Consider the following 21,244-nt stretch of genomic DNA (forward strand, 5'->3'; position numbering starts at 1 on the left):
TCAAGCTCCATGTACCTGGAGTCATCAGCAACCACTGAGACAGTCTGGACAATTTTTACCTCCATACATACATAATATCTCTCTGTCTCTTTTGTTTTGGGTTTGGTTGGCTGGTTTGTTGGTTTTGTGGGTTTTGTCTTGGTTTGTTTTTTTTTAGGTGGCTGTTGTATTTTCGCTTGGTTGCCTCCTTTCACCAGCAGTGTTCAGAGTCCTTTTGCCTGCCAACAGAAAGGCAGAAAAACATCCACCCAGCACCTAGGAAATCCCTACTTGGAAGGCTTCAGAGTGAAGGGTCTCTTTCACAAAAAAAAAAAAAAAAAAAAAAAAGGACCTAGTCCTCCCTTAAAGCAAGAGCCAGGGTGCAGAAAACCATGAGCCCCAAAGATCTCCCCTTTGGGGGTTGGGAAGGATTTTGCATTTCCTGCCAGTGAAAGACTAGATAAAATGTAAGGGCCAATGTAGGTCCTAACCCTCATTGTCAGCCTTAAGCAACCACCTCCTGGGATAAGAGGATAAGCTGATGCTCCATCCAGTTTTTCTGATTAAAGCTGCCAACAACTCACAGAGATCCACATGCCTGCTTGAGGACCTGCAGCTTGTTTTGGATGAGCCAAAGCAAGCACACCACAGGGTGACAACCTCCAGACACCCCTGGTCAGCACAGCATTCCCATGGCTGACCCCTGAGTAGCACCAGATGAGGCTTTCAAAAAAATACCCCAAATTACATCAGCCCAAGGGCACAGAGTCACCACCCTGGGGTCTCACAGTAACAGCAGAATAACTTTGGTGGAGATCCAGCTTTTAAAGAGGCATTGAAAGCCAATGAACTTCAGGTGTCATCATCAGAGGACACTTCATGGAAGCAGCACCTTGGCCAGCTCCGTCTATCACCAACAGAAATGAGCTGCAAACTGTTCTGGGAACACACCCACCATGATGCCTTCTGACCTCCCAAAATGCTCTCTCAGAGGAGGAAGCAATGGCCTGGCTATTCATCATTGCTTCCTACCACTGCTGGCTTCATGCCTGGAGCAAAATTAATTGGCCTGGCTTATGAGACCGTATGTCCAACTGGATGATGCTTCTTTGTCTCGGGAGAAACCATGAAGCCTCATCCAAACTCCCCCAGGACCACCAGGACTGGCTCACACATCTCCAAACCTGAGCAATGTATGGCCACAGCCAACAACTATGATGAGGGGGAAAAAAAAAAAAAAAATCAAGTGATTATTTTCCTTTGCTTTTAGCACAGACACAGCTGAAACCTTCTCTGTCTCTGTGCAGATGCAGGGTCCCCATCATGAACGACAAAGACATTCACTGATTGCCAGGCAGACCAAAACCAGAAGTGCAGCCATGGAATTAGCAAGGGCCACAAGAGACATTGCATTAGCATCCAGTTAGCAGCACTGATGATTTAACAGGGGCATTGGCTTAAGTGACTGATGCTTAGGTCAGAGGAGAAGAGATGCTCTCCTTCCCTGGGCAGGAGGGAAGTTGGATGGTCTTATTAATGCCCATTATCCAAAGGCCCCATCTGGCCCCAAACAGACTGAGAATGGTGCCTCCTCAACACACCAGGTGCAGCAGAGCTGGGCATCTTCATGGCATTAGCACTACCCTCTTTGCTGCAGAGGTGCCCAGAGCCCCACTGCAGGGCTGATGGAAAGGCTTCCATGTGGGGACTCAGGGCACATTTATCCTTTTTGAAGGAATCAGCCCATAAAGAGAAGAGTACAACAGATCTGTGAGCGTTTAAACACATTTCCATAACTGTTTGCAATGATTCCCAGGCAGCAGCCTTCATTAAGCTGGAGCTGAAGCTGAGAGCGCCAATTAGCAGCGTTAAAGAAAGAAAAAGGAGTGAAACCACTGCAGTTATCCTCAGACAAGGATTACAAGCTCAGCCTAATCTTTTATGCCTGGCCTTGTTGGAAAGGATGGCAGGTTAATGCTGTGGGAAGGCAGAGTGCAGAGTATGTGGGATGGGTAGCCAGCTCAGTCCCCCCACGAAGCTATTGCAAACCCAAGCTGGCAGGTTGCACAGCACCGTTTGGCTACTAGAGGAGAGATGCAAAATATGGCAGTACAGCCTCACACCCACTGCCACAGAACCAAGGAAAGAAAGAAAAAAAGAGAAATCCTGGTGGACACCTCCCACTGCTCATCAACCTGCAGGGGCAGCTCAAGGAGGAATGCTCAGCCATGAGCTCCTCCTGCCCAGCAGGACTCAGCAGCCACTCATACTCATTTCAGAAGATGTTTGAGCTATTTTACATCTCATGGCAAATGAAAATTAATCCTTTTCCCATTCATTCTGGATTTAGGCAAATTCTTTAGCTTTATGCTGTGCAGAATAGTTCTACCAGTGGACTACAGCAGCATGGTTCTGCTGCATCCCCACTGCTCAGCTCCCACCATGGGAACTACTTTCTGAAGCAGCAAAATCACTTACCCAGTTTTACTTCCCACATAATCAACCTGCTCAGCCTCCATATAAACTTTGTCAAGTTTAGCCTCAGACTGGCCACAAAGGCATTCACCAATGCAAAACAAACCAGCAGAAAAGATCAAATCATCTGTTTAAAGGCTGAGTGCTATGGATTGATCTCTGTTTGAGGGTCATGTGCAACTACTTGTGAGCAGAGATCTTAACCAGGAGTTTATCCTGAGAAGTGGGAGAAGGAGAAATTATTGCCTTTTCATTATTAGCCACACTGCCAGTCAGAGGAGTGCCAGAAGACCTTCTTTGACCTCAGTAAGTGTCCTTCTCCTAAACATTTCAAATCTACAGGGAGAAAACTCCAACCCTCAGCCAAATCTTTCCACCATGACTCTAAAGATAAGTATATACAAAAAAAAGGAATCCACTTCCTCTACATGTAAGACTTTGCCATTCAAGACAGGCACAATAGCTTTGTTAGAGTGATGCTGTTGGGGGGAGGAATCCAGAAGTGGACCAAAAAAAAAAAAAAAAAAAAGAGACAAGCTTGAAGATTCACATCATCAGCCCAGCATCACTCACAGTGAGTTAGAGACATTGAAAAAAATAATAAAATAAATAATATACATATAAAAGAAAAAAAAGATTCTACATCAGGAACCAATTTACTTTTGCTGCTCCACAGAGCAATCATGCCCCAGGACCTGCAGCTAAATGGCTGGAGCTCACGTAAGTGGAACAGCAAAGGAAGCAGCAGAGAACTTTAATGGCTTATGAAATTCAATTGAAACTGATGGCTGGAGAAGTGAAACATTTAACACCCTCCCCATTGAAGGCCAGCACGTGTGCGTGCACACAGACAGGCTTACAAAAGGTAGGAGTTCATTTTCCACTCCCTTACATCTCCACAAGCCCCCCACAGTGCTCTAGGGAAGGGATGGCACCCTCATACAGTAACTTAAAGAATACCTAAATATTTTAACACCACCAGACCTTTTTTCCACAGGAACCTTTAATATAAAAATCCATCTTTTGTGAAGATGGCAATACATTATTACACCCTGCCCTGTCCACTTCTCTGGAAGATTAGAAGCCACATCCTGCATTTCATCTCCAGCTGGAACAGGAACTCATAAACCATCCCTGCTATTTGAGAAGACTTTGAATAAACTGTTTGCAGCTGATGTACTTTTCCAACACGGATCTCTTTCGTTACGAAGCCTGTCTCTGATGAACAATAGAAAAAATATTGTTGACAAGGGTGTGCTTTTCAGTCAAATCCAAAATATCATTTCAGAGTATTTTCACAGCTCAGCAGAAGGTGGAAAGAAAGACAACATTATGACTATAGAAGAAAGGAAAAAAAATCATTCATTAAAATTATCTTACACTAGTTTTCTTGCTGGTTTTAGAGTGCTTGAACGAGGCTCTACTAGGCAGGGCTCCAATCTGACTTACCAAGCCTTTAGGGTTTGTCCTAAACTCATGTTCATCAAAGATTATCCTGGATAAAGCATTCAGAATTTGGCCAAAACACTTTGGAATGATGCTTATATTCACAAAGCAACAAAAAGTACCACCAGCAGACTTAACTTGATTACTTTTAAGTGTTCCCACATGCGTGGTCAGGCAGATGATTTGGGATGCCTCACCAGGAAAGAACTGCCACATTGTGGCAAGCTTCAACCTCTTATCAAGCGACTTAAGGCACACAGCTACTGTTGACTTGCAGAGGGACCAAAACACTGGGAACTGCTGCACAGGAACATCCATCACACCACTACCATCACACCCCAGAAGCAGGCAGGGAATGTGTTCACAAGGGCACTTCGCACGACCAAACCATAATTGAGCTCACTCTGGTGTGCCGTACCAGTTGATTCATGGGGAGGCTTTGATGTGCAAATTAATCATTATAACTTTTAATTGAGCTAATGTAAGCATCATACGTTGCTAATTACACAATGCGGGGCAGGGGGGGGGGGAAGAATATTGCAAATGAATTTAACTGCTTAATCTAATCAGGATGAAAAGTTGTGTTTTAATTACAAATTGTTGTGTAGCAGCAAAGCATCTGCTGCAATTCAACAATTCCAGTCCCAAAGCAAAGCCCACTTCATCTCGCTTGTGTGCTCAGTGTCCAGCTCTGTTGCCCAGAGTCCCAGCCCCCCAGATGTTGGGCCAAGCCAGCAGCACAGGCCAAAGTGGCTCAGCCTTGGCTGAGGACAGTGCGTGCATCCCTCCAGGGGCAGCTGGGACATGCCACCTGCACCTGGCTCCGAAATTCCCACCCTGAGCACCTCTCCCAAGCAGCTTCTTGCAACAAGGGCTCTCTATAAACACCTTCCAGCTCACTACATTCAAACTGCACTGCTTGTAACCCTTCTTTTAATCTGGATGGCTGTTTCAACTCACAGAGGCAGAAATCTTTACCACCTTCCTCCAACTCAATTCACATAAGCAAGAATCATGCAGTGCCTTCAGAGCCTGTTTCCTCTATGTCCTTACAGTCAAGGGGAAAGGAAAAAGAGTAAATGCATGGGGGGGAAAAGTTAGGTTACATTAAGAAAAAAAAAAATGTACAAACCAAACACACAATCCTGGACTTTGTGATCTGAGGTAGTGCCTGAAGCAAGTTTTCACAACCAGATTGAAGTCCCTGAATATTATGGGGTTTGATAGAGACACTGATACAGCCAAGCAACTATAGCATGGCAACACACCTGCATAATACATCACCTTGAGAATGTATTGCTGTGAGATCTCTGATGATGACAACATTCACTTCCATTCCTGCGGCAAAGGAAAGCATTCACTTGCCAATAACTCTGCTGGTAATTAACTAGAGGTTCAGAGAGGAAAGAATGCCTCCAAAATGTTACAGCAAATACATAGTACCTAAAAACCACAGGTGTTTTTTAGTTTGATACAGCTTCTGTATGTCAAAAAGGAGAGAAAACAAGCCCTGCAAATTCTGACCACAGTAATGTGCTTTGGGTTTTGCCAGTTATCCACATTAAAGCAAAAAACCTGCAGTATTTTGGGGTTTTTTTTTATAACACCAGGGGGCTGATTACTGTGAAATAATCTTAGGTTTCCCCACCAAGTGGACAGATGGATTGCTACTTCTGCAACATTTTTTTTTCCAGTGCTGAATTCAGCTGCTGGTGAGAGCCTTCGGTCCAGCACTCCCCAGCATCATTTCTCTTTGCACTCACCAGCTCACTTCCTAGCCTGAGGCTGGGATATATGGAAGAGATTCTCTGCAAGGCACAGGGATGCACATGCACCCTCTGAGCTGAAGGATGCACCACTAGAGCCCTGCACCCCTTTTGTGCCCATGCCAGGGCAAAGGGAATGGCACAGGCACACCAGAGCCCTACACCTGGATTCTCATGCCAAGAGAGATGGTGCTACAGAGAGAAACACCAACACTGGCCAGATCAAAAATGAGATCTCTTCAGCATCCCAGTAAACAAGCTGGAAGTTAAAGCATCCCACAAGGTGACAAGGAAATAAAAAAAAAAAAAAAACCACAGCAAACAAAACCAGGCTCCTTAACTATTTTTTTAAAAAAAATTTACAAAGCAAAAACTGAAACTCTTGCTGCCAAACTCCACCCCTGCTACCCTGACAAACCCAGTGAGCCCATTCACAGCAGAGACTCATGAAGGGTCACGAGCGTTTTGGATCTCTAGCCAGCAGCCATTGTATTCACAACCCATCATTCTCACAGGCAAAACACAGCTGGCTGGGAGAAGAACTTGGAAGAAACTCCTCATTGTGCAGGGAAGGGAACTGTTCATTCAGAGGGTGCCTTTTAGGAACTGGTCCTCCTAGCAGACACTGCCTGCTCTGCCTGCTGTTGGGCATCTTCCCACTGCAGCCCAGAGACTGCAGTCCCTTTAAGACGAGGATGAGGGACGGGAGGAAACACAGTTTGATTCAAGGAAGTAAAAAACCCCCATGAAAAGCAAACTCCCAGCCCCAGGAATGACTAAGCACAGAGCCATGGAAGGCTGGTAAAGGCTTCCACACAGTACACGTTCCCAGATCCACGCCAGCTCTGAAGGTATGCCGTGCAGAAATGCTATTTCTGGGGGGGAAAATACAAACCCAAATCTAAACATAAGGATCCAGTTCTTTAGCAAGCCACACAAACTGCCTATGAGTGCTGTTTGCAAGTCATCACATCCACCCCTATCTCCAGCTGATGCACAGATAGCAATATATGGGTCAATAATAGTTTATCTAAAGATGTGTCAACCCATCTCTCATCTGCTCTCAGACAAATCTTTTACAATAGCCACTTACTTTAACCCTGAATTATCTGCCTCTGCTCATCTTCAGGGAGAAGCAGCACAACAGAGAAAGCAGCAGGCAATTCCCTGTGATCTGAAAGCTCACTTTCTAAATCAAATCAATTTTTCTAACGTAATTTGCCTAATCTAAATCACTGACCCATGCATTTTCTCACAATCCTTTGACAAGAGCTGCACCAATTGAAGCAAAGCTAAAACACTTCAACCAGACCAATTCATAGAAGTCTTTAGAGGAATTCTTTCATTGCTGTAATTAATTCTTTAAGTACCACAGTGGGATGCTCTGAATTCAAACCCAGTCCAAGGAGTAATGATTATACTAATGGGAGAAGCTGTGCAGTAAATAAATGCAAGTGCCCTGCTGAAAGAAATGATTTTCAATAGGAGGCTGCCATTCAGGGAAATAACTGTGTTTTGGAGATAATAACTCAGATGAAGTCCAACAGACTGGAATCTGACACAGCAATTCCCAGACCCTGCACACCTGAGACAAGAATTTTGACAGATGCCCATTAGAGCTTGGGCTGCTCCTGCTCTCAGCCCTTTGCTCCCAACAGCCAGTCCCACCATGGTCGTTGCTTCAGACATGGGTCCTCACAGCCAGCTAAAACATCAGCAATACAGGCTTGATACAGCTTGGCCAGCTACAGTCCCCCTCCTCACCTAACCTTCAGCTGGGGCTCAGCTTTGGCCATGAACTGGGAGCAGCTGGGAGAGCTGCAGTTTACAGCAACTTTTTAAGCACATCAGACTACAGGCATGTAGGAGGGCTGAGGGCTCTTGAGCCATGACCAAAGAACTGCTCATGTTAAACGAGGCTCATTGCTGGGGCATGTGCAGGCATCTTGTGGGCAAGGCCCTTGCCAGGGAACATGGGGAGCACAGCTGCTGACAGACACTTGGACCTGGCATTATTGGCACCAACAGCCATGGCAAGGCTAGTGGGGACTGCAGTGCGGCAAGCAAGAAGGTGTGGGAACAGAGAGCCTAGGGGAGTTTGGGGAACCATCTGAAAGTTTTCTGGTTGGTGTAAGAACCAAGCCAATAACTTGTCTTTGACTTTCCCTTTTTATTTGGCTAAAGGTAATAAAGCCTTCTAATGCATGTAATGTGTTGGGCTGCAATATGCTCAGGGAAAGGGAGGAAGATGTTTTAACCATGGATGAGCAGGGTGCTTTGATAAGATACAGCTGAAGTTGCAACCAGGCATTGATACTCAAATGCCCACATCCCTGTGGGCTTACAGTAGACATCAGTAATCTCATTACAACACTAATAGTGTTGCAAATATGGAAGAGTTTGGTGAAATCAGGCATACAACACAGACATTTGGGGTTTAAAAGGGTGCATCTGAACAACAGCTCCTCAGTGCAATCCATGAAGAGATGTCCCCCACTCACCATGGGCTGCCTGTCACACCAAAGATGAAAGAGTGGGCACCATGGGCTGGGCTCTGCTTTGTAGAGTCTTTAATTTTAGCAATAAATTTCTGCTTAAGACTTGCTTGACAGTTTCAACAGACTGGTGCAACTTACACTCAGCAAAAGGAGTTAATTTAGCCCTTCCCTAACATAATTCACAGCACTCAGTCTTACAATACAAAGTCTGGGGCATCCTGAGAGAGCCCAAACACCAATTCACATGCCTCAGCAGTACCCAGGATGGGGCTTGGAGATGTCAAACAGCTTGCCCACTAAATCAAGCCAGGGCTGAGACATGGAGGAGACACCAAGGAGCACTTAATACACCAAGGCCAACAGACTGTCCATGTCACCTCACCAACATGCCATCCAAGGTCAGCTTCCCTCCTCAAAGAGCAGCAGCAAAAACCAAAATCAATTGTCTCCAAAAAATACCCCCAGAGCCCAGCTTCACCCAGGACTTCTGCTCTTCCTGCCAGCAGGGCTTCAAGCATGGGACTGCTGTGCTGTTTCTCATCATGGGGACAATGGGAGAGCACAGACCATATCTTCTATGGTGCCCACTCTCTTCTCTAAAGCACTTTGAGAAATACAGATGGGTGAATGATGAACAATGTTTGAAACAAAAAAAATGCCTCGATTGCAATAAAATTCTTCTGATTTTCTCTTGCTTGTTTCTTCTTTTATGGAGGTGAGCCTGTTTTTGTACCAATACTCACGCTAATAACTTTCAATGGGCTACTCCTAAGCAAAAGACAGAAAATGAGTAACTGAGCTGCATTTAAAAAGAAAAAATAGGAGAAAACCTTTGTATATTAATTCTCATAGCTGTCAGAGATGAGGATTTAATAATGTTAGTAACTAAGCTACTCCATTATTTCCAAACACCTTGGAGGAGAATGTCTTAGTGGGAGATGAATTAGTGAGACTGTAACTGCCTTCTGAGTACTTCCAGAGCATAATCTATGGCTCATCACCATGTGCATTTCAAGTCCTTGCCCTTTATTCTCCAAAGCACCCCCAACTGTAAGTGTATTTACATGCCAGGCCCAGCTCGTCCTTCTAAGCATTTCCCACTCACTCTTTCACCATTTGTCCTTGTTTTGCAGATCCGCCTGGGTTCGGTTTTGGATGGGTGATAAGGATGGAAAGTTGTGGATTCAGGTCATCCAATAAACGATGGAACAAAGCAGAGAAGAAAAACCGTAGGCGGAATATGGCAGAGGTCTAATAGGCTGTGAAACACTCTGCCAAGGGAAGCAGCAGAAGTCCTGCTGCCTGCATCACTGAAACTCAGCCACGCGCAGGAACAGGCTGTACTGAACAGCCACCAGAGATGGGAAAGGCAGCTTATATTCACCAACTTTCCAGCTCTAATCCCCAGGATTTGGGGATGCCTGGGGCAAGCTGGCCTCATGCTTGCCCTGACACAGCTTCGCTGCTTCCAGAGAGCTTTTACCATCCTCTCAAGATGCCTCTGCTGCAGCATTTTAAAAGCCAGCTCCATTGTACAGCTCGGAGTTGTGTCCTTTTTGCACTCAATGGAAGACAATCAGACTTTCTGTATTTATTGGTCTTCTACCCCCAGCTCTCTAAGTGCCTTTCAAAACCTCCATTGACATTTCAGACTGCCCTAGCCCCTCAAAGTCAGACATTGAGGGCTGATGGCTGTTATCTCTCACCACGCCAAGCACTCATACCAGCCAGGGACGTGCCCTGTGCACACATCCAGAGCAACTCCTTCTAAAACTCATCTTGGACTTGTTCCTTTTTCCATCAAAAATTTGGGTACCAAAGACAGTCATCAGCTACTGACTATATGCTGAGTTTCTAACTGCTGCTTGTTGCATAGAAACCTGCTCCATCTGCTCAAGGGTTCCCTTTTAGAGTGCATGGACTCTGTCTTTTTTTGGTGTAAGTTTCATCTTTTTTTTGCACTGCAGCAGAAATGTTTGTTTCAAGAGCTGCAGCATCCATTAAGCAGCCCTCCTTCCCCAAGGTGGCAAAGGTCTTGCAGATAAGCAAAAGCTGTGGCTAATTGACAACAACTCCTAAATTGAGATACAAAATAGCTGTGTCTGTCACTCACACAAGCCGCTGGCTTTGGCAGCCCAAGTGCTAAATAATGTAAAACCACTCGTTTTTCCTGACTACAGGAAGGTCCTTTATGAAAGGAATAAAGGTCTCCAGTGCTACAGAGCCATGCCTTGATCATTCCTGCAGTTTAAAAATCTAACATTGCCCATAAATTTCGTAAGTAACATAAACCCTGTATCCCTCCCCTAGTCTCCCAATCAGAAAAACTAGATTTACATCACCTGCTGGCAGGTTTATTAGAGGGCCCACAAGCTGATAAGGTCCTGTGCACCAGCCCTCTGCACTCAACAGGAAATCAATCCCGGCTTTGCCATCTGCTTTTGAAATGTTCCCACACAAGCAAAACACAAAACCCCCAAAGATATTTGCACCTCTAATTTAATCTTCTGAAGGAGTTTATTTCTTGGGTAATGAGGATGACATTTCCCCCCTCTCTAGCAGAAATGCTTTTGCTTTCCAAGTGATTTCCTCCAGAGCTCACTCAGCCCATGACCAAACTCTCCCAATATTGAATATTTAAGGCATGTTACCCCAGTGCAGAGAAATGGGCTAAGGGTAGGGACAGCTGCTTGGCCAGAAGCACCATCTCCCACACCATTCAGTGGGAATACCATCTTTGGAGCTTCCTGAGTCCCTTGGCTTGGCCAGAATAAGTGGTTTAGTCCCTGATGCTTCATTTAGCCCCAGTCTGAATTGCATCAGTGGGGCTTTTCCAGCTTTGATTTGAGGGACAGGGCAGTTTAGTGGCACTGCCATTGATGTCAAGCCAGATCTGCCTAACACAGGTGCTTTTACACCATTCCTTCCCCATAACCATCTCTCTGGCCCCTTCACAGTCATTAACCTAAGGGCAGCATGCTTACCTTGGGGCAGGAGGACATGACCATGCAATTGCAGAGCCCCAAACATCCTCTCCCCAAGAGTTAGCATCTCTGTCACTGGAAATTCATCTTTCTGCCATTGCTAGTCTCCTCCTCCACCACAGGAAAAGCAATGGGGTGGAGCAACTCTCTGGGACCAGTTGGTGCAGGCATGGCAAGATGAGCAGAGCTGATTTACACACAGTTTCCAATTAGCCTACTCAGCAGATGGCAGCCTCGTGGAAACCCCCAGTGCTCCTGTCTATTCTTCACCCCTTCAGGGCACCCCTCTGCTTCACCCCTGACTACCACCACTATCATCAGAGGGAAAAAAAAAAAAAATCAGAAAAAAACAGAATTAAAAATGAAATGCTACACTTCATTTTTCTCTCCTTGCTTGAAGTTGCAAGAGCGGAGATCAGATGTAATCGCCACTTTTAAAATCATCTCCTATGACAGGCAAATTGATCAAGTGGGGAGGTTGGGCTGCTTTTGAGTTTGAGCAAACTGATTTTCCATGAAAGATGGTGTTTACCTTGCCTCTCAATAGCCTGCTGAAATACGCTGTTTGGGGTTTTTTTTGCCATTTTATCACCAAAATTTGAGAAGAGAACATTTCAGAAAAGAAAATTTGAAAGAAAAAACAAAATAAAGAAAAAAAAAAGAAAGTATGCTTGAATCTGGAGCACATCATAAATTCATGAAGCTTTCTGAATGCTGTCAGAAACAAACACGTTTATGTAAACCAAGAAAAGCTGAAGGGTGCTGCAAGAGAATATCTGGAGAGCGGGGAAGGAACGTTAATATTTACATTGCACCTGAAACTCAAGCTCATCACTCAAGGTCCTGTGCAAACAGGAAACTTCTTCCACACTGAATTTGCACGTGATGCCTGGAGTGTCTGCAGCGGATGGAGAATGGAAACACCCATGGAAAGCCAAACACGGAGCAAGCTCTGTCCAGCCCTGTAAGTTATCTCAGGGACCCTCTTTGCTTTTAGTTCCTGCCTGCCCACCCTCACAGGGGAAAAGCTTTCTCTTCTGAAGTGCCAGCTGGGAAACTCCTGACAGCATGAAATCGGAGCATCTTCCACGACATCTAGAGCACCACATGGTAACTCACACTCCTCAGCCTCCACGGCACTTAACGCGAGAGGATTTGACAGCGGCAGTCGGGAAAGCGCCTCTGCCACCACGGCGTGCCAGCACATCAGCTGAGCCACCGACAGGGGTAACTGCTAATGCTGTGCCAGCAAATCAAGTCACTGCTTGTCATTAACAAGCACTAGTTACGTTTAGGCAGGGGGAGAAGGGGGAAATCAAGTTCAGAGAATTTAATTTGCTGAGCTGACAGTATTTATTTCAGTGGTCTGGCTTCTCAGTCACTGGGAGGTTTATTAAGGCCAGAACATTTTAGTTTTGCCTGCTCTTCCCATAGGAGGCAGCAGACTGCCACTTCCCCTTTGTTTCCCAGTCAAGGAGGACCTCTGAGACAGGACAGACTTATAACCACATGCATTGAGCAAGACACAGGGCTTGGTGAAGCCACCTCTCCCTTATGGCAAAACATCTGCTTCTTTTCACCCTCAACCACTGTGGCCAGGAAGAGCAGTACCATGAGTTGTCATAACCCAACACTATGAGTTGTGTTACTGTGCCCTCCTCCACTTTTCAGCAAAGGGACCTTCCTGGGACAGCAGCCAGCATGAGGAAACCAGGCTGCTCAGGAGACCATCACATTTGTGAGGAGCTACAGAGAAAGGCAGTAGGACCTCAAGTCAGGGTGGTGTCACCATCAGAGAAATCTCCATCTCATTGGCACCAAGGGCAAAACCCTACACAGCCTAAACTCCATAGCCCAAAACATTGCCACGCTGCATGGCACATAGGCTCCTTTCACCAGGCTCTTTGAAAGACAGGAGTCCTTGCTCAGATGCTGTGCACACCAGACATCTGCCTAGGCTCAGACTGAAAAAATCCATGATGGCAAATCTGTTCCAGCAATTAAATAAATGAATGTGATATGATAAATCAATAAATCCTTGATCTCAAAATCCATCCTGAGACACAAGTTGTGTCCCAGTCTTAGCGACCCTCTGCTGTGACCTACAGCTGCTCCTGGGCTCATACCTTCCTCACCATGCTAAGCTGCTTTAAACACAGGGCTTGGAGAGAGTCTTGGAGCAAGTCCTGGAGCGTCTATCATCCCCAGTAATAAAATACAGCAAATTAATTGCACTTCATTGATTTTTATTTTTTTTTAATGTAACTGTTTTGGCATTCAGACCTCAAGAGACTCTATTGATCAGCCAACAAGTCAGGTGTCAGTGAGTGGAGCTTTGCAACCAAGCCTGGCAAATTGAAGAAAATAATCAAAACCCCAGAAGAGTATGCAATGTGAACTTCCCCACTGCAAAGATTCAAAGGAGGCTGCAGCATCAGTGACAGATTTCTGAAGTGAAAAATGCCATGCACAAGTCACACAGTTGCCTCCTGTGTTCCCAGAGAGAGCCCAGTGCCAATTGCAGCAGCAGTGCATAAATCCAGAGCAGCTTCACCCACTTCAGAGGAGCTGCTTGAGATTTATACTGATGGGAAGTAAAATCAGACTATCTGAAAGATATTGCTCTAATGGGTGCTGGAGGAAGAGGCAGTAAAATAATTTCAGACTCCTCCCTCCACCCCACTATCCCTCAAATCACATCAGTTTGGACAGTCACTGTATGAAATGTTGAGATCTGTGCTAACGTGGGGAAAATAACCTACATTTCAACAGTTTGTACGGCCACATTCTGCACATCTATTGCACAGCAGATAATACAAGTCTTTCATTTTTGTTCCTGAAGAGCCCCTGCATAAGAAGTGCCTCCATATTATGTAGAGTGATACAGGGACACATCATAAAATAAGCATAATGTCTCTCCACCCACACCTCCCTGGAGCCCCAACCTAAAAGCAATTCACAGGTCCTTCCTCGCGCACGGATCGCGACAGCCTGAGCGCATCTCACAGGGGCCGAAGTCGTTGGTTTGCTCAATAAGCTTTGCACACCCCCATCCCTATGCTGTCATACCCCACCCCACCCCCCAGCAGCCAGCCCCATGCTCCCAGGGCTGCTCCAGACTGCATGGTGCTGCAGGGAGCAACATGGTGCCAGGCAGGAAAACAAAATATTCAGGTAATTCATCCAGGTCACTCACAGGATACCTATTCCTCTAACCTCAGAGACAGCTCTGCTGCCAGCAAGGAAGGCGGCCAAAACCCCTGCCTAGATGCCAGCAACAAACAGGGGCCTGCTGCCAGCAAGAGACATCCTCAAGCTCGGCGTGAGCGACCCTTGGCTGCCAAACACACACGCACACCCTCTGCTCACAGCCACATGCACGCCACCAGCCAGACCGCCAGAGACCCGGGGACAGGAGAGTGATCTCTTAATTGGACCTTCACAAAGCTGTTTGAGGGACCTGCCTGACAGGTGAACAAATGCTACCTGCTTTGAAGAGGGTGGAGAAACTCAGCCTGGTGCACCCCGGTCCCCAAAACACAGCCTGCCCAGAGCCAGCCCCAGCAAGGGGGAAAGCAGTAAATGCAAATAAATAGGGAGAAGTGGCAAGTGCCCAACATTCCTGTCTGTGTGAGCTGGGAGCTTTGCAGAGATGGCAGCACCACCGCATGACTCATGCAGGTGTCTCTGCCTCTGCAATAACCCAAACCAAGATGTGGTTCGTTAACCCCTGTCATCCAGAGGAAAGAGGCAACTAGGAGCACAGTGAGCTGCAGGGAGGTCTACACAGCCCCCAGAGGAAATGTTCCTAGGCACTGCTGCCACTCACCTCTTTCAGAAGAGGTTTTCCCCAAACCCCTTCTCCATACATGGACGTCGGTGTAGCCCTCACCAGGGGTGGATCAGGGCAGGGGGCTATGCTCTGCTGAGAAAGGAAAGGGGTGCAGCAGCCTGGACATGGATTCATTATCCACAGCTGGAGCTGAAAGCACACAGTGAGTTCCTAAAGCAGTGTGCAGGGAGGCATCAGGAGAGCAGGGGAGAGGGGTGGGTATGATGGCAGGTTTGCAGCCACAAACTGTTTGAAAGTGGGTTTCCATATGTTTAAGTGCTCAGAGCACTGGAAGAATTACACCCACAGCCCAATCTCACCATGGTAGCTACCCACACAGGAAAAGAAGGGAGGGGGGAATATCAGAGAAAAGATTACCATTAATATGTCAAAGCAATAAAAACAAAACAAAAAAAAATTAGAAAACCTGCTCCTTTGCTACCCTTAACTCTCTCCTCAAATAAAAGGAGATCTTTGGGAGTACAACGCATCACACAGGGAACAGAAAGCTCTGCTGGGGCAGTATGAACCCACAGGCAGCTCATGCCCTGCAACCAGAGCTCAGTGCCCAACTCCTCACAACCTGCACCCCACTTTGTGCCCTGCACCCCACACCTTGCAACCCAGTCCCCATGTTCTGCTTAACAGGATTTCCAGGTGACCCCACAGCTGCACACACCCCAGGGGAAGGAGGGAGATGGAGGGCAGGGGCAGGCAGGGCTCCTTTGTAGTAAGCAGAGCAAGAACCCCCTTCTGTCCATCGTGTGTGTCCCCAGGGCTGATGCCTCCCTCTTAGCAAACTGTTCCTACTATCCCCGTAGGGATCTTTACTGAAAAACATCCCTACCACAATGCATTCCCTGTGCCCTCCCCAGAAACGACAGCTGCTGCTGTTGACCTTCCCACAGCTGACTCCTTTTTCACCTAAAATGCTCACATTTTGGCAGATTTCTAAACCTCAGTGAAGTCTCCCCAGCAGCCCAGGCTCCGCACTACGGCCAAACACCAGCACTGTCCCGACAGCAGCAAAGGCAAACGAACCGCTGAGCAACTTCAGCACCAATGCACCTTAATTAATTTGCTTTTAACAACCCCTATTTACTAAGAACAACATCTACCAGGGAGAGAAGGAGAACGCGTCAAGAAAGAAGTCCTGCAAAGACTTTCCCAGGGGCAGAGCTCGGGTTTGCCAGCCTGGGAGTCAGCTTTTCCCCAGCAAACACCAGCAACCAGGACCCAAAAAGCTGTTCCCGAGTTCAGCTGGGGTCGGGGGGGAAACAAACCAAAAAATAAAAGGAAAGAAAAAAAGAGAGAGAGAGAGAGAGAGAGAGAAATGCTCCCAGCTGCGCTCTCCCACGCCACAGGCTGCTGCTGCCTCGCAGCTGGCCACAGTTAAGGAATCCCAGCTCAGCTCACCTAAGGGCCTGATCCTGCCCCCCGCCAGCCCAGGGAAACCCACTCCCCTCATAATTAAGCTCGTGGAAAGCGGCACAGTTGTTATTTTGCCAGAGATTTAACTCGTGTACATCTTTTTCCCCCTCCTCCGAGGATAGTGAGGGGAGACGAACGGCAGCAAGGATGGGGGTCGGGTGGGATCCGGAACCCCGTGGGAAATCCTAAAGCCCTACGACCCTTCCCTGCCTCCCAGTGCTCCAGAAAAAACAAATTTTTCCTTTTTCCCCCCAACCTAGCAACAACCCTATGGCAGCGGTCGGAGCCGCGGGGTAGCCCCCGCGCAGAGGGCCGGGACCCTGCAACACGCGCGGGGCCGAGACTGGGGGCCACACACTCGGGGTGGCAACTATGGACGAAGCACGCGGACTGTGACTTTAGAGATGGATGGGAACAACTTTGTAAGCCCAAGAAATAGAAATCTGCGTGTGTCCCATCCCTGGGCGTGCAGAGAGCTTCGGAGCGCCCTGGGGCGGGGGGCTCGGCAGCCCTCCGCGGCCACACCGGTAAGGGGCAACAGCCACAAACCAAAACAAGGGAAGAAAAAAAATAATGAAAAGTATGGTTTCTTTTAAAATAATAAATAAATAAATAAATAAACAAAAGGGATAAAGCCCAAAGCCCGGGGCCGCGGATTCGGGGTTACCTCGGCACAGGAGCAGCAGCGGCGCCAGGAGCAGCGCGGGGCCCCGGGAGAGCATCCTCTTTGTTCCATGCCCAGAAGTAGTCATGGTGCTGATTTATTTGGAGAGGGGCGGCTTAACGGGGCGGGGGGGTGTTGTGGTGGAGCGTTTAACCACTCCCCCCGCGCCTGCCCGCTCCGCGGCTCCGTCCGGTGGTACCGGGTGCCCCGCAGAAGGGAGGAGGGAGGAAGGAAAAGGGGTGTCCCCTCTCCCCACCGGCCCCACGCTCACGGCCGCCCCCGCCGCATCGCCGCCCCGGGGGGACGGGGGGGGCTGGCAACCGGTGCCGCCCCCGCCGCCGCGGCGGCTGCAGCAGCAGCAGCGCTCCCCCGGGGCAGCCGGGCGCTGTGCCGGGGGTTGCGGCGGCGCGGACAGACGGCCCAGCTGGGTTTGGGGCGGGGCCGCCTAGCTCACCTGAGGGGAGGAGGGGGCAGCCTTGGTGTGGCGGGGGCAGCTGCCACCACCTGGACGCTAGGCTCTCGGTAGCCGGAGCGAGACCACAGAGCAAGGGGTAGGGGCAGATAGATGCCCCTTGTGCCCTTTTTCTGCGCAAACACACATCACCACTACCCCCTCCTTGTTGGCGGCCCGGAGAAGTTTCTCATCCCCGCTGGTCTAGGGCTTGCCCGAAGCTGAGGGCCGGGTCGGTACCCTCCCAACAGGCGGCGGGACTGGGGAGGAGGGCGCGAGGGGGTTCCCCTGGCGGCAGCAGAGCGCCGGGAAGAGCGCGGGTCCCCCCTCGCGGCCGCCGCCGTCAGTGCTGTAGTGGCAGGACGAAAACGCGCGCACGGGGGATGCAAGTACTGGCACGCGGCGGTGCAAAGGGGTGTGCAAAAAGCTGGCACGGGGGTGCGCTAAGAGCAGGCACAAGCGTGTGCAAGGGTGGACAGAGGAGCGTGCACGGGGCGGTGCAAAGGGGTGTGCAAAAAGCCGGCACGGGGGTGCGCTAAGAGCAGGCACAAGCGTGTGCAAGGGTGGACAGAGGAGCGTGCACGGGGCGGTGCAAAGGGGTGTGCAAAAAGCTGGCACGAGGGTGTGCAAGGGTGGACAGAGGAGCGTGAAGAGGGCATCCCAAGAGGTGTGCAGAGCTGCTTGCAAAGGGCTGCGCAGGGGGTACGCAAAGAGCATCCTGAAGGATGTGAGAAGGAACGAGGGCAGGAGTTTGCAGAGAGCATCCCAAGAGGTGAGCGGTGGGAACGGAGGCACAACGAGGTGTGCGGCTGCCACTGGGAGCGCGCGCAGGGGGGTGCGTTGTGCAGACCCCGCCCGGCAGCACTGGCCCCACAAGTATAAGCTGGGCGAGGAAGTGGCTCCTGAGCGGTATGGAGGAGCAGAACTTGGAGATGTCAGTTAATGAAAAACTCAACATGAGCCACCAATGTGCGCTTGCAGCCCAGAAGGCCTACCTGGGCTGTATCAGCTGTGTCCAGCAGGACGAGGGAGGTGATTCTGGCCCTCTACTCTGCTCTCCTGAGACCCCACCTGGATACTGTGTCCAGTTGCGGTGCTCCCGGAATACAAGGGACATTAAACTGCTAGAAAGGGTCCAGAGGAAGGCCACAAAGATGTTGAGAAGGCTGGAGCACCTCCCCTGTAGGGGCAGTGTAAGAGAGTTGGGGCTGTTCAGCCTGGAGAAAAGATGGCTCAGGGGAGATCTTAGGGTGGCCTTCCTGTACCTGAAGGGGGCTTACAAGAAAGCCGGGAAGGGACTTTTGGCAAGGACTTGTAGTGATAGGATGAGAGAGAAAGGCTTTAAGCTTGAGGAGGGAAGCTTTAGACTGAATATTAGGAAGAAATTCTTTACAGTGAGGATGGTGAGACATCAGAGTATGTTGCCCAAGGAGGTCATCAATGCCCCCTCCCTGGAGGTGTTCAAGACCAGGTTGGATGAGACCTTGTGGGACCTGGTCTAGTGGTAGATGTCCCTGTCCATGGCAGGGAGGTTGGAACTAGATGTTCTTTAAGGTCCCTTCCAACCTAAACCATTCTATGAATCACCTTAACTGGGGCTTTAATTAGGAAGCCAAGTACTACCCATCTGCTGTACCCTCTACCCTCAGATCCAAAAATAACCCCCTCCTGGAAAAAGTACTTCACTGAAAATAAAAGCTCAGACCTCTAAGAGCTGGGAGCTGTTACTGCAATTGTAGCAAAACCAGTGAGGTCGGGAAAGGAAAGTAAAAACTAAAACCCAGCCCCTTGGGTTCTTCCACAGTTTTGCAAACATATCTCTGAGTTTGACTTTTTTTCCCTCCTTCCATAAACAAGCTTTTATGTAATACTTGCTGTAATCTTGTTTGCCTCCATAACCACTCCTATGAATGTCATAAAAAAATTAAGTCTAATATTTTACCACTCCACACAAACAGTAACTTGAATAAACACTTATCTCACACATAGGGAAAGGCTGTCTGGTGGCAAGAGAGTCATGCACACAGAAATCATGCTCAGGCTGGAGGAACTGGACATACACAAATAAGGGAAGAAAAAACCCAAGAGAATCCAAACATTTAGTTTCCTCAAAGGTAGAACTGACAAAGAACTAAATTAAAAGCTGCAGCTCTCTGCTCCTGCTACTTGACAGAATAAAATACAATGGGAATATTTAGCTGCTGGTGGTAACTTGGTGATCCAAATAAGTTAATTAGCTACTTTCGATATCCCTGTTTCTTTTCGTGGGGAATATGGTGAGGGATATTTGGTTTACTGTGGGCAGGCAAGTTGAGGTACCCACTCTGCCCTGACCTCCATAGGATGTCTGGGAGACTTATGACACTAGGAACAAAGGGTGTGCAAAGGAGTGTGCAAGGGCATGCTGAGGCAGGGCACAGAAGATTGGAAAGAGCATACAAAAGCCATCCCCAGGCTTTGCCCTCTGGCTCCATAGCATTCCCCATGTTACAGCACTCAGGCCTGTGTAGGACACAGGTCAGTACATGACACTCTACTTTTGCAGCTCAAAATCAGAGACAAACTGGAGCACTCTGGTCCAGCACCTCCTCCTGCCCCCCTTTTCTTCACCCAAGTCCTGCACACAGCTGGAAACCTTGACCATGTCCTCACCTTTATGGCAGCATTGGAAAGCATTTCAAGTTTATTCTAACATTGCTACATTTTTTTAAAGTGTAGTGTTATAACCAACAGAAGAAAACCAAAAGTGAGACATTTGGCAGATTTTAAAAGTGCCAACAAGGAACCTCTCCTACTCATATGGACCCAGTTGCAGTGGCTGGCAGGTGCTCAGCCCAGACTCATCAGTTCCATACAGGCCTAGTCTGGTTTAATAGCTTCCCAAACTTGTGCTTAGGAGGAGTAGTAAAGCTGTATTGATTCATCAGGTGCCTCTTATGCGAGCAGTAAGATTTCCCCCTCCTCTACATCATGCTTTTATGGTCTTTTAATGAAGGCTAATGTCACTCAAGTAAAAATGAGATGGAAATAAGCATTAGGTGATGTCCACAGCTTGTCAGATGGATGCCTCACTCCTCTTTCTCTGTGTTGGCTTGTTTCTGTTACAAGAAAGAAGGCATAACAAAGTAAAATACAAACAGTAATAGATTCACTTGAAGGTTTTGCCACCGAACCCTGGGTACTGTGTACAAATAAATGGGATAAAACAGAAGTTATCACAGCAAAAGGGTGTCACAATTAGAGATTTCCAGCCCAGAAAGCACTGTGCAGGGTCAGCCTGTGGCAGAAGAGTTGCTTCCACAATGGGGGCTACTGGGGATTGCCGCAGGTGGTTTGTGAGGGAGCAAACCCCTTGGAGAATCTAGCTGATCACTAACCACATAGCAATTGGGATTGATTTCCCTCAGTGAGTTTAAAAGAGGAGCTGTGAGAAAACAGGAGAGGATTATTGGGGAATACAAAAAGCATAAGAACTGCAGGTGAACCAACAAAATCAATGGCTACAGCTGATGAAGCACAGCTTCCTCCTCAGCTCAACAGGACAATAAATGTTCATTGACTGAGTTTGCACAATTCATCGGAGCTTCTGGTTTCTGTGTCAGCTGCTGAGCCGTTCCCAAGCTCCTTAGCTGGCTTACAGCAGGGCTTGTCTTTTCCCATCTTCTTCTGGTGTGAGAGCTGCAAGAGCTCAGCAAGGAGCTGCGACTAAGACAGCCCA

The 21,244-nt window shown here is 48.2% G+C and overlaps 1 protein-coding gene across 1 annotated transcript in view; it reads right to left on the minus strand.

Moving 5' to 3' along the window:
- The window catches only part of TMEM132B (transmembrane protein 132B), a 257,287-nt gene extending 240,124 nt beyond the window's left edge, over positions 1-17,163 (minus strand). Inside the window, exon 1 of the mRNA XM_054392757.1 lies at positions 17,079-17,163. Coding sequence (XP_054248732.1) covers positions 17,079-17,163 — 85 coding nt within the window. The remainder of the gene's footprint in view (positions 1-17,078) is intronic.
- Between the last annotated feature and the right edge of the window lie 4,081 nt (positions 17,164-21,244).

The sequence above is a fragment of the Indicator indicator genome, chromosome 26, assembly GCF_027791375.1.
Source record: "Indicator indicator isolate 239-I01 chromosome 26, UM_Iind_1.1, whole genome shotgun sequence".
Taxonomy (NCBI): Eukaryota; Metazoa; Chordata; class Aves; order Piciformes; family Indicatoridae; genus Indicator; species Indicator indicator.